Source organism: Xiphias gladius, chromosome 21 (assembly GCF_016859285.1).
Source record: "Xiphias gladius isolate SHS-SW01 ecotype Sanya breed wild chromosome 21, ASM1685928v1, whole genome shotgun sequence".
Taxonomy (NCBI): Eukaryota; Metazoa; Chordata; class Actinopteri; order Istiophoriformes; family Xiphiidae; genus Xiphias; species Xiphias gladius.
In genome coordinates, this window is record NC_053420.1 from 18,495,982 (window position 1) to 18,509,574 (window position 13,593).

The 13,593-nt window shown below is 40.8% G+C and overlaps 1 protein-coding gene across 1 annotated transcript; it reads right to left on the minus strand.

Moving 5' to 3' along the window:
- Positions 1–9,572: 9,572 nt before the first annotated feature.
- On the minus strand, positions 9,573–10,571 carry LOC120783245 (neurogenic differentiation factor 4-like). Its single transcript, XM_040116099.1, has one exon. The coding sequence runs from the start codon at positions 10,569–10,571 to the stop codon at positions 9,573–9,575; it is 999 nt and encodes a 332-aa protein (XP_039972033.1).
- Between the last annotated feature and the right edge of the window lie 3,022 nt (positions 10,572–13,593).

Consider the following 13,593-nt stretch of genomic DNA (forward strand, 5'->3'; position numbering starts at 1 on the left):
CATATACAGATATATCCATATATATACTGCTCAACTGGACAGTGTTTCATCAATAGAAACAGCATATATATATATTTATATATATATTTACATTTCAACATACCGTATGCATATGACCTGATGAAGGTTCAGCATGCTTGAGGCATAGAACCTTCAACTAATTTCTTATGCAAAAAACACAAAGTTTTGTTATGACAGATTACTCTCAGCTAATGCTGCAGAATCCTCGAACCTCACAATGAAATCACAGCTCCCTGTAATGTTACCTAATCTAACTTTCTTTCTCTCTTTTCCCGTTCCCCCACCCTTCTTCCATCATTCCTTCCCTGCACCATACCAGTGATGTGTGTTAAAGGTTGGGGGCCAGACCAGGTCTAAGTGAAAAGTCTCGTCTGAGTGCTGATATTTGCAGGAGACTGCCCCAACTTTCATCAAAGAGAAAAACCGTCAAAGCCCTGTGTAAGACTGCCACTCGCTCTTTATTTCTGCTCTGAATATTGAAATAATGAGGGGATCCTGGCTTATTCAGCTTCTCAGTTCATTTTAAGGTGATCAAAGGAGGAATGCTCACAGTGGTGGGGGTTTTTACATTGCTCAGTATTCATTTATGATCTTACCTGAGCCCCACATTGGTTGCCTCTCTTCTTCACAAGGCTCGAGGTGATCGAGATCCTCCGTCCAGGAGAGACTCCAGAGGTCAGTGTCTCACCCAGCATAAAGTAATACAGATAGAGGTCCTGTTTGAGTGGAATAAATAAAAGTAAGCTCACGTTACTGTGGAGAGATGAGTAAAGTAACACTGAGCGACATGAGCGCAGTCCTCAGACCAGTCAGCTGGAGAGTGGCGAAGGAAATGCTCGGTGCAGGCAGCCACATGCTCACAGTGTCGCTGCATCAAACAGCAGGCGTCTTCATGTTCAGCTTCTTCATCGTCCTCCACAGTCTCTCTCTCTCTCTCTCTCTCTCTCTTTATCCTGCTCTTTTCAGATTCCTTTTAATTCCTCTCTATGTTTCTCTGCATTTTCTCTCCGTTTGCCTTTCATGCTACCACCTCTTTCCTGGGAGCGAGGGAAACAAGTGCACGAGATTCCAGAGGCTAATTCTGCTTCTTTGGATGGGGGAACCTAATATGTGAGGACAACTGTGGAAGGAGGGAGATACAGGCAGGGAGAGAGTGTAAGGAAAGGGAGGGGTAGGGGGGGGCAAAGGAATGAATAGCAGATCAGAGGATTGGAGTCTTTGTGCTGTTGAGGAAGAGGAGGGTGGTAAATTGTGGAAACTTGAGAGACAGAAAATATTGACTTTGTGAAGCAAAGGGAAATATGATTGTCAGATGAAACAGATGGCCTACGGGCTGATGTGTTGCGTCTCGCTTTTTGTTTAGAAAGGGATTCCCATACCCAACAGGTTTTGGTCTCAGATCTGTTAAACTATCCGTGTGTCTAATAAATAATAAGCTAAATGTGCCTCAGTCATACACCCATCCAAGCCATGGCTCAAATACTATTGTAAATCTGAGGAAACATTTCTGTGCTCAATCACTCTATTAGTCAGTGTGACTGCATAATCGTTTATGAGTCCTGAGTCTTCAATGTGGCAACTGTCATACAGCTAAACACGTTAATCGTTCATTTTTAGAATAAAGGTCAGGATTAAAGTAACACAACGATCTTTTGGTGTCTTGATTCTACAAATGTGTCAGAAAGGTTACAAGGTTTAGTGTTAAAAAGTGAGGCTTTACACAAAGGTTTTTGTGGGAAAAATGTTTTTAGATTAAAGCAAATGACTTTATGTTACATTATACAACCACTGAGCATTTTACTAGGAACACTTTACATCTGCTTATTCATGCAATTAACCAGTCAGCCAATCACGTGGCAGCAGTGTGATGCATAAAATCCTGCAGATACAGGTCAGGAGCTTCAGTTAAAGTATTACTGAAACTACTGATCTCCTGAGATTTTCACACACAACCGTCTCTAGAGTTTATTCAGAGTGGTGTGAAAAACAAAAAGCAATCAGTGAACGGCAGTTCTGAGGACGGAAACGCCCTGTTGATTAGAGAGGTCAGAGGAGAACGGCCAGACTGGTTGGAGCTGACAGGAAGGCTACGTTAGCTCAGATAACCACTGTTTACAACGGCGGTGAGCAGAAAATCATCTAAAAATGAACAACACGTCGAACTTTTAGGCTACAAGAGCAGAAGAGCATGTCGGGTTCCACTCCTGGTATAAAAATTTGGTATCACCAGCATGAATCCATAGATCCAACCTGCCCTTGTCTCAACAGTCCACGCTGGTGGTAGTGGTGTAATGGTGTGGGGAATGTTTTCTAGGCACACCTTGGGCCCCTTGATACCAAATAATTGTTGTGTGACTACCACAGCCTATTATTATTATTATTATCAACAGTAATATAGAGTATTGCTGCTGACCAAGTTCATCCCTTTATGTCCACATTTTACAATCTTATAATGGCTACTTCCAGCATGGTAATGCACCATGTCACAAAGCAAAAGTCGTCTCAAACTGGTTTTATGAACATGACAATGAGTTCAGTGAACTTCATTGGCCTCCCTTGTCACCACATCTGAATCCAGTAGAACACCTTTGAGATGTGGTAGGACTGGCAGCACGAACGTCTTGTGAAATCTGTGCCACGAAGAACTGAGGCTGTTGAGAGCAAAGGGAGGCCCTACCCGGTATTAGTACGGTGTTCCTAATAAAGTGCTCGGTGAGTGCATCCGCAAGTAACAGAAATTAAATTATTCATGTGCTCTAGAAAAAACATTAGACTCTAGGTTTAGGCAATATGATTTTTTTGTTTTTTTCCCAGTCACATCTCACAGTGCAAATCATCAAACATCAGGAGGTAACTTTTGCAGTAAGTGGCCTTCTTTAAAATGCTGATCCACTGCAAGCCCAAAACACTCTCTCAGACTTCATAAATGTGCTTGGAAGTGTCAATTCGGGGAGGGAGGAGAGTATTAGGTGGAGGAGCAGGAGGAGAGGGCTGAGGAGAGATTGACGCATGGCACAATGTCAAATAAATGTCAGTCTAATTCTGACATGCTAAAAGGCCTCAGCTCTACTGTGCCTCCTGCATTACAACTCACCAACAGAGTATGGAGAGTAAATGTGGGGTTAAGTGCAGTCTATCAAAGCTATATGAACTGACATCTAGTGTGTGAAGTGCCCTTTTTGTAAATGAGACAGGCTGTTTAACAAAAAAAAAACAAAAAAAAAAAAGAGTGATTAATGTGAGCAGTAAAAGCAGTAATGACAACGTCCCATCAGCCTTGGCAGGATCCAGTTCTGACACTCACGAGGAAGAGGTGCCCATGTAAACTCTTATCCCAGTTTAATTTAATACAGACATCTTCCCTTTCATTTCATTTACATATAATGGACACACACACACACACGCACACACACGCACACACACACACACACATACACAGACAGAAACACCAACACTTTCTGGCAACATGCCATGTAGGGGTGAGGTTAAGGGACAGTGGGAAAGGACAGCAAACTGGAGCAGTAAGCACATTTCACCAGGGGGATACAGTTACACACAGACACACGCACGCACACACACACACACACACACATGCACACACACACGCACACACACACACACACACACACACAGATGCCTCCCCCCTTTCCCTCTCAGGGTCGCTCTCCTCTCTCTAAACTGCTCTCTTTCTCTCTTTGCAATAAAATTTTTACAAGAACGCTCACCGTTACATCTGGCAGGGTCTCTCTCTGATCGGTTTATGGCTCTTCAATGTTCACTTTCGTCTCCATTCCCCCTCAACATGTGGGGAAGTTTGGACTGACGTAAATTCTCATTCAACCAGTAAATTAAACTACTGCTGTCACATTTTTTATTGCTCTCTGTTCACCTCATTTTTTGCCTAAGTTGGCATTTGTCTCTGACAATTAATAGTCCATATGTAATAGGACATCTCATACAATGAAGCAGGGAATTTGTGTCTTCAGAGGGAGGATATACAAGGTCAACAGCTGGACACCACATTTATTACGGTACAGATGATCCTGAACTGGTCCAGTATGACACCCTACTGTCTTCTTTAAAATGAGTGAATATGATCCAAAAAGTTTTCCTTATGGAAATTATAATACCGATATATCAAAATAGAACATATATTTTCCTTTAAAAAAAGTATAGAAATATTCAAAACCACATCTGCCCTATTAAAAAGGAATTCGAATTCTTACATATTTTCTCTAACCTGACAATAACCTTGTTATAGACATTTTTTTTTTAATGTGATTGTCTAATAAAGTGGCTGGAAAGTCTAGAGTTCTTTTGATCCAGACCGCTGCGATATATGAAATTCCTATGTGGACCTTAAATGAATGTGATATTTTTTTAACTGGTTATGCCATCCATCCATTCATACATTTTCCACTGCTTATCCAGGCCTGGTAATATATAATAATTCATCATAACAGTAGAAATTATTGCCATACACAGCTGGAAGCAATGAAAAAATGGGATATAATAATGATAAATGATTGGCTTCAAACATCATACATACAACATTCATCATACTTTCATACTTTGGACGGTACGATGGAGAAGCAGGTATTAAATCACATCCTATGAAGTGTTAAAAAAATCTTAAAAAGTCTTAAATTTTACTTATTGAACCTGCAGAAAACCTGTAGTGAATCATTATATACTTACATACTTAAATAATTTTTTATCGTTCATGTATTAGTTATTAAATTCAGTTGGCTAACATTTTACGTATTAGCACAAAACACAAAGTAAACTTTAAAAAGACTGATGGGAATGCCGGTCGTTTTGCAGATATCTGGTCATAAGCCAAAGTATTGGACAACCTGGAATTTTAGACCTGATGATGGGGCAAGAAGAAAAGTTAAGGGATCACCAGAGTTAATGAATGAATATTTGAACAAAAATTGTGCCAATCTATCTTCAAGATTTAGGGAATAAATTCAACTTTTGGCCCAACTGTTGCTCGGCCCAGGATGAAAATTCATCTTGGCACCATGAATGTTTTCACCAAATTTAATGGCAATGCGTCCAATAGTTGTCAAGATCTTTTAGTTGAGCTCAGATTTCTGGCTTTCACTATGCATCTTGTTTTTCCAGTCTGCCTCCACCTTGACCCTACTTGAACTTATCCTGTTGATAAAAAGTTATGCATCTAAATTGCCCATCTAGTTTCTTTCTGCATCTGTGTTTTTTTTTTTTTTTCCTAATATATTCTTTGTATCTTGAGATATATTGTTTTTCTCATTTTAGGAATGTTAATTATCCGTACTGATGTCTCAGGTGTTTGTGACTTGACTCCTTTTTTAATTGGCTGTTGCAGTGTGTGGCTTTAGTATAAACCTGTCGCTGTTTCATATTTGATGCTTGATCAAACTGTATTTTCCATAAACTTAGTGCTGACACAGGGCAAGAATTCAACTCTTTCTTTTCTCATGCCACTATTAAAATTGTGTGGTTGAATCAAGATTTTGCATAAACACCCGCCCACATCAGATTCATTAAACTCATCATTTGTCTGATTATCTATGAAGGAAGGTACAGTCACACAGAATCAAAGTGAAATTTATCAAACAATAACTTCAACTCAAATCAGAGTTTTACTTCCAATGGTGCCGGTTGTGTTGTTTTTCCTACAGTGTTTTTTGGCTCCTTTTCACTCCAGTGTGCCAGCAGTCCTGGAGAGCACTGTTTTTGTTCTTCATTTTTCCACCTCAAGGATGAAAGCGCCGACCACATCCCTCTTCCCTATTAGCCCTTGCACTTCAGTGCTGCCTTTGAAGATTTAATCAGTCAGATTTCCTTGATTAATCCTTTTTTCATGTCCTTTCACGGTAATTAATTACAGAGTTTGATACGATCGCTAGCTGGATAGAGAGGACAGCATGCAGATTTCTGATAGAGCAGAGTCCCCAGGTACCTTCATTAGCCTGATTATTCAGATCCAAACACACTCCATCAACCAGTTTACATGTAAATAGGTTAACTCTATTCCCACTCTTCTCTCACGCTGCTGGCAAACTGTGTTTAACAGAGGAGAGCTCACCAAATGTTATTTGTTTTATTCACTCTCTGCCTACTCGAACATAACATTTGTGGAACATCACTTACAAATATTTGTCTTGCAGTACGAAGACTGTGAGGTTTTTCAAGTAGGGTATGTTTAACAGATGACTGAAGCTCAATCGCAGATCGTCTGCAGAAAAGCCGAGCAATAGAGGAATGGTGACTCTACTTCCACTGCAGTATATTCAGGAGGCCTCAGTGAGACTTCGCATGCCACAGCAGGTTGTCTGGTGGTGACACCCAGTGGGCAAATGCTCATGTCTCATCCAACCAGAGATTCTAGTTCAGCAAAACCTTTCACCACTTGGTGGCAGTGCGAGTCTTCTCTCCTCATTCGCAGATTTAGTTCTGACAAATGCATCTTCTGAAAGCTAAATCACTCCTTGTAGCTTTGTAAAGGGGTGTACTTTTTTTTTCCTGAACTTGATTGCACATTAAAAAAAACAAACCTTCATTGTGTTTAGCACTGCCTGATGCTATGTGTTGTTGTGTAAGTGCACAACAGCTGCATGCTGTTGCGTATCACAGGAGATGAAGAACTGCTGCCCTGACTGCCCCTCTCCCTTCAGGATTACTGAGTTAATGCAACCATACAGACACTGAGCTCTGATCAGCTGCTTAATACTGTTTTATCCCAAATAACACAACCGCGCACGCACGATGTGTGCACTCTAACAGACACACAGACTTCACATGCATAAACCTACATATCCCTACCAAAACCAACACACACACTTTATATACTATATTGTTGACTAATATTCAGGTGGTAAGAAGCTGCTGTCATACCCACACAATTATGAACAAAATTTTTTAAATAAATAAGCAGGAAATTTTTTGGTAATTTAATTTGTGAAAAACTATCGGAAAATTTGAATTCTCTGATAGATATGCTACAGTTAAAGCCACGTAAACAATCATTACTTATTAATTTATTATTAGAAACTTTATTCTCCATATATGTTGAATTGTATGCCTGCCTATAGACAAATTTCCCATTTTTGCATGTTCACCTTACCTGCTGTGCACTGACTGAAAGGCTTAGTTACACTAGCAATTAAATACAGTTACTTAATTGGCATTGTAGCACTTCAAAATAATTCTTCTTCTGAAAAGTTATTAGGAAATTATACGGACGCGTAAAGTAAGATGTTCTAAATGTTCCGTATTTAGTCAGGAAAGTGCCTCACTGAGTTTAAAAATCTCTTGTACAACAGTGTCCTGGCCAAGATAGCAGTAACACATGAGATATATAGCATCTCTGCTGCCATCATAAACTCATCCAGATAAGAGTCATAATCAGAGGGGTCAAGGGTCAAAAAGGGTAAGGATGAAAGCAGACCTTTCTTTGTATTGGGTGCAAAAGTCCCCCTTTCAAAAGGCAAATCTTAATAAACAATATCCTTCATGTCCAGTTTCAAAGACCCTATCTGGGAATAGTTGGGTGTCTACAAAGAGCAGGGACATGCCCTGTTTTTGTTATTCATCCTGCAGCTGCAAAGTTAGTCCCTGGTTTCCCTGGTTAGTAGTGCAAATGCACAGCAAACACACACACACACACACACACACACACACACACACACACACACACACACACACACACACACACACAGGCTTATACTAATCCCTGTGAAAACAAAGCTGTATATTTCTCCCAGTGCAGGTCAAGCGTGGGATGTTCATCAGCATGTTTATCGGGATTATGAGCATTTCATCCATAATACAACCTCTAATATCATACTTACCCAACATTCACTGTTTCAGATGAAGAGATTGTGCAGAAGTGCACAGAAAGGTACATTTTCCAGCAAAATGATGATGCAACTGGCGACCATGACTCTTTCAGGCCATTCCCACCAGTGAGTCATGACCCAGTGTGACCTTGTGACCCATTGGAACTGACCTCTCAGTGGGTGGCCCTCATGCTGACCAACATGGACCATGAATCACAAGAAGTGGCTGCTCTTAGATCGGAACTTTGTTATTTTTTTTCATCATCTTCATCATCCACATTTCCAAGCTGATATTTTTCTTCTCAGTCACTTGTTATTTTTATTGTAGATTTTTCTTTTCCACCTGTTGCCATCAAATGTTTCTCCATTACATATTAATCATTAGATTCACTCCTGCTTCTCCATCCGAAAAAAAAAAAGTCAGACCCCTATAAATCCCCTTATAAATCTTGATTTAGGTATGATAAATTTGTATGTTCCTGTCAGGGGTTTAAATATACATACATGTGCTTATTACATATGTGAGTGTTAAGTTGTGGTTCGAGTGGATATCAGACCAGAATAAAGCCGTCCCAGTGTCAGTGAAGAAGAGAGGCTGCATGGCAGCCATGTTAATCATAAATCTTTATCTGACAATCCTGCCTCGCACATCCGCCCTTTCATTAAAAAACATGGATTAGTGCAGCTAAACCCCTGAGATCTGGGGAGAAAAATGAGAAACAAAGTAGCGAGTAAACAGAATCCCTCGCTGTTGATGGTAACGCAAATGGGCAAATCTATCTATCTATCTATCAACATCTTTAACAACAAGTAAACACAGAATTCATGGACTGATTGAATTTTTAATATTTTAATAACATCAACTTTTCCAAAAGAAACAAAAATGAAAAAGACTAAGAAAAATTACATGGTAACCAATGCAAAATATGTTGGAAATTTTCACAATGTTAACCTGAGAATGCTTTTTTTTTTTGCTTCTCGACCTTGATCTCTCACTCCATCACTCCCCATTTATTTCCTTCCAGTTTGTTTTTCTTTTTCTACAAATCTTCCTTCTGCAGACACCTTCCAAAAATCAGCTACAGCGTGATAGGAAATGTACCTTGGACTGTGTTTCAAGTGCAAAACATGAAATAATACCCAAGACAGAAAACTGGACACAAACATAAGATACTGTAAAAGATAAACTATCAGTCTAAGTAACAAACAAAGATGAAGCCTTGAGCACAAATATATACAAAAGGAAAACCAGACACACCTGCACATTAGAACAAAGTCCATATAAACTGTATTAAATTAGAGAATAAATAAAAATACTTTAATTTATGTAGAATATCTGATGTTACCAAAGCTAAATAAGAAGTGCTTATATTACAGTAACAGGACATCTGGTCAAAATGGCCGAAGCAAGATTTCCTGTCAGGACCTGCGGGGTCTTATTTGGTAATCAATTTTTAAGAAAAAATGTATTGGTTTAGGTCAAGTATATCCTAATATTAACAATGTTCAGCAGTGCTAATCTACTGTGCAAGTGCTCCACACATTTAAAACCATTTTTATTCTACCGTTCTTCTACTAGCAGTCTGTCTACTGAGAAAGATCGATCCCTCAGTCTTAAAGTCCAAGAGACATCAGCATCCGTGTTCATGAAGGATCAAAGACTGGACTCGACCAGTCAGGTTGCATTGATGGCTGAAGCAGAACTGACTCCCTTGATCCTCTTTAGTCTCTGTAGACGGAGGTTATATGTCGGGGGGGCATGTGCGGTGGATGGTAGGACTCATATGGCCCCTCTAAGTGTACGTCATAGCTGCTCTGAGTCTGATACAGGCCCTGGTCCACAGGGGAAGGGGAGTAGTGGTGTGGGGGTGGATAATGGGGGGAAGGCTCTTGTTTGGGCACCAGGTTACTACTGATGCTCAGAGGTGGTGTAGGAGGGCCGTCGTATGGAGGGGTCCCCACACCGCCAGCGTTATACTCATGTGGTGAGTGGTGCTCGTACGCTCCTCCTTTCATCGCCCTCAGGTGAAGTAGGTGGGCAGAGTCAAAAGTGCCATACGGTGGACTTGGCAGACCTGGAGAGGAGTAGCTCACCATGCCACCAAGAGGAGTAGGTGTTGCCCGAACACCGTGTCTGTCCTCAGGCCTCATCCCAGCACCGGGAGCTGGTCCCAGCTGCAAGCAGCCAGCCACCAGGTTGGTGGTGGGCTGCGAGAGTCCCTTACACAGGGTCTCCATGAAAGCCCTGCTCTCTGTGGACAGGCCCCCCTCCAGGGCCTCAGACAGAGCACAGATGTAGTTGCGGGCCAGCCGTAACGTCTCGATCTTGGACAGTTTCTGGGTTTTGGAGTGACAGGGCATGATGCTGCGCAGGTTCTCCAGTGCATCATTTAGACCATGCATACGTGAGCGCTCCCTGGCGTTAGCCTTTATACGCCTCGCACGGAAACGCTCCTGCCGTGCTTTGGTCATCCGCTTTTTCTTAGGCCCTCGTCGTTTGGCCTTGTTTTCATCCTCCTGTCCTTCCTCTTCGTCCTCCTCGTCTTCCTCCCCATCCTCACTCCCCATCTCCCTGACCTGTTGGTTTGTTCCACCTGCTCTGTAGTGATGTGATGACACCGATGCGTCTCCATCAGGTGAGCTTGTGTCTTCGTCCATCCACTGCAGGGGGCTGATGACCTCCTCTCCCTCGCCTTGTCTCACATATGGCTTAATCATCATAGTACTCTGGAGAAAAGAAAACATCTTTGTCAAACGCACACTGACAGGTTTACAAATCATCATTACAACTGTTGTAACTACAAAACTACATATTTTACTTCAGAAAAACTAAAGACGTAATCTTCGTTCAAGGTTTCTATCAATAGAGTAAATCCTTTGTATTGATTGTATTGTCTTTATTGTTATTAATGGGGACATTATGAATAATGGCATATTTCACTAGAGGTTGACTTGGTTTCACAGTGTGGTGGACTCCCTGTAGTCCAATCTTGGTGTGAGGTAAATTCTCTACTTCAATATTATACTCTAATTTATTATATTATTATTATCTATTTATTAATTATTATATTCTAATGTAATGATTAGTTATTTTTGCCATAGACAATAAGGATTATGCAGGTTCTTGTTTTAAACAAATTGTTTCACTGACTAGCACATTTACAACCAGTACAAAAGTACTGTTATTACATATCTTATGCTACTTGATTCTTCTTTTCCTCCACACACACACACACACACACACACACACACACACACACATATATATATATATATACAGTATATCAGAGGAAAATGTACTTTTTTTTTACCCAGGTACATTTATTTGACAGGTACCAGTTACTTTACACATTTAGATTTTACATACAGGCACAGAACGAGTTGAAGTATGATGCATTGTTATCGATTAAACTCCAAACACCACACCACCTACTCTAAATGAATATAATATAATATAATATAATATAATATAATATAATATAATATAATATAATATAATATAATATAATATAATATAATATAATATAATATAATATAATATAATATAATATAATATAATATAATATAATATAATATAATATACATCTATTGTTTTAAATTAAGTTAATTTTTCTAGGCAGGACTTTGACTTGTAATGAAATTATTTTTTTACATTTAGGTATTGCCCCCCTTTACTCTAGTCACTTGTTTTTTCAACACCTCATAGCCTTTCTTTGGAACCAAAAAATTGCAGACTCTTGGCAGTGTTAGACAGACAGCTTTTAAACCTTCTTGTAGGTAATAAAAAGTTACAGAAAATATTATTTAAGTGTTAAATGAATCAAACTGACAAACCAAAATTAGAACATTTAGATTCCTCCTTTTTGGTGTCTGAGTTTTCTGAGGAGGACCCTGTAAAGGGGGACGTAGCCTGGAACAGGTAAGTATAAGCTTTCCTTATCAATGACAAGCGGTAATAACAGCCTAACTTCGAAAAACAAAACAAAAAACGGTTTTGGTTGTCCGCAGTCTTCAAACCGGGCCAAATATTTTAGCACCGGACAGTTCCCTCCTCAGCCACAGCCTTACAGCACCACAAAGGTAGGATACGACTTGAACACCTTCATGGCAGGTGATGGCTATTTGATTCTTCGCCCATGCATTATGTTGCCCGTTATCTCCCCCCACTGTCTCCCCCTTCCTCTCTCGGGGTAATCCCGGTCAACTTGTGAACTGGTAATGCCCCGGCGGGATAAAGTCGCTGACGGGACTTCAATCTGGGGCATCGCAGGATTTGCTCCGCGGATGAAGCGACGACCATGGGATTAAATGAAAGATCGACATCCCTCGGATCAGTGACAGAGGACTCGGGTTGATTTGAAACAGACTTTTCAAAAGGAAGAAATATTAATGTCTCGTCACAAACCGCGTTCTTGGGCTGAAGCATGTGAAGATAAGCCTCTAACACGTTTTTTTCAATTTCATTTTATCAGATATAATAACTGCCTGTTGACTTTCCCTCTAGGTGTTTTAGCTGGAAGCCAGAGCTGTGGGACTAAAATCGCATGATTGTCAAAAACTGGAAAAAAAAAAAAATGACGAAGGCTAATAGATCTGGGTTAAAATGTTAAAGAAATGTGAGCCAAACGTGAGTCCCCTAAAATCTTCCAGGCTGCAGAAAACACTTGAATAATATGAGTAAACTATACCCGAGCTGGTGTGTTCCAGGACTTCCTCAAGAAGTTTGTCGGGTGATCTTTTTCTTTCCCCCACGGGTCACAGTCCGGTCTCTCTGTCCATCAAACAGTGCTGAAGTTCGGTGCTGTCCCACAGAGCCTGTCTGAGTACGGGTCGCTCTGCGGGGGCTCTGGGTTTTAACCTCCACGATCAGGCTCCTCCTCCCACTACCATCCAGCTCCTGCTGACGCGCGTGGCCGGCCCGTGGCTCGGGCGCCTGAAGCTCCGCTCATCGCCTGCGCGCGCGTGTGTGAGTGAGTGTGTGTGTGTGTGTGTGTGTGTGTGTGTGTGTGCGCAGCCAGTGCGGAGGGTCAGGGAGATGTGCATAAGCTCAGTGAAACACAAACAGGAGAGGCCCGGGTCTTTGTTGCTTTGCGAGGGCAGCCGCCAAATCCGCAGCACGTTTGCATTGAGCGGAGGGGAGACGCGCTCAGCAGGCTGAGCCTAACTGTATGTGACAGCTTGAAGTTGCGTGTGAGCAGGTGTTTGCTCCATCCCCTCTTCCAGCCATCCATCCCTCCGCACTGCGGGAATAGGCTGTTGAACAAGTTCATGTCACCCAAGAGGCAGCTCTGACCAGACGGGGTAAGTTGAGTCACATGAGGTGTGCAGTTCCATCGGTAAGATGACTTTGGGACTCATTTCATCCACTACTCTCTGAAGGATATGGGTGCAAGGCTGCCGTATTTTTAAGCTTTAAGCACCTTGAATTGTTTCTAACGGGACACCCTGAACTGAATATATACATATATATATATATATATATATATATATACTGAAGACTTACTTAAACCAATAAAAAATAAAAATATATTAGTTTAAGCAAGTCTTCAGTCATTACCTGCAAAAGCCATGCAGTCACACAAAACACACTGAGATACTTTGTCAGTGATTTTGAAAAAAAGAAACAACAAAATCTTATATTTCAAAGCTCTGTATTTCAGAGGAATGTCTATTCCGTTCTTGAGCCTCATGGTTCAATATTGACCTTGGAAAAAAAAAAAAAAAAAAAAATGGGCCACGAGAT

What these genes read in the sequence shown, in the direction of transcription:
- LOC120783245 (XM_040116099.1), bottom strand. Translation starts at nt 10,571, where the DNA reads ATGATGATTAAGCCATATGTGAGACAAGGCGAGGGAGAGGAGGTCATC.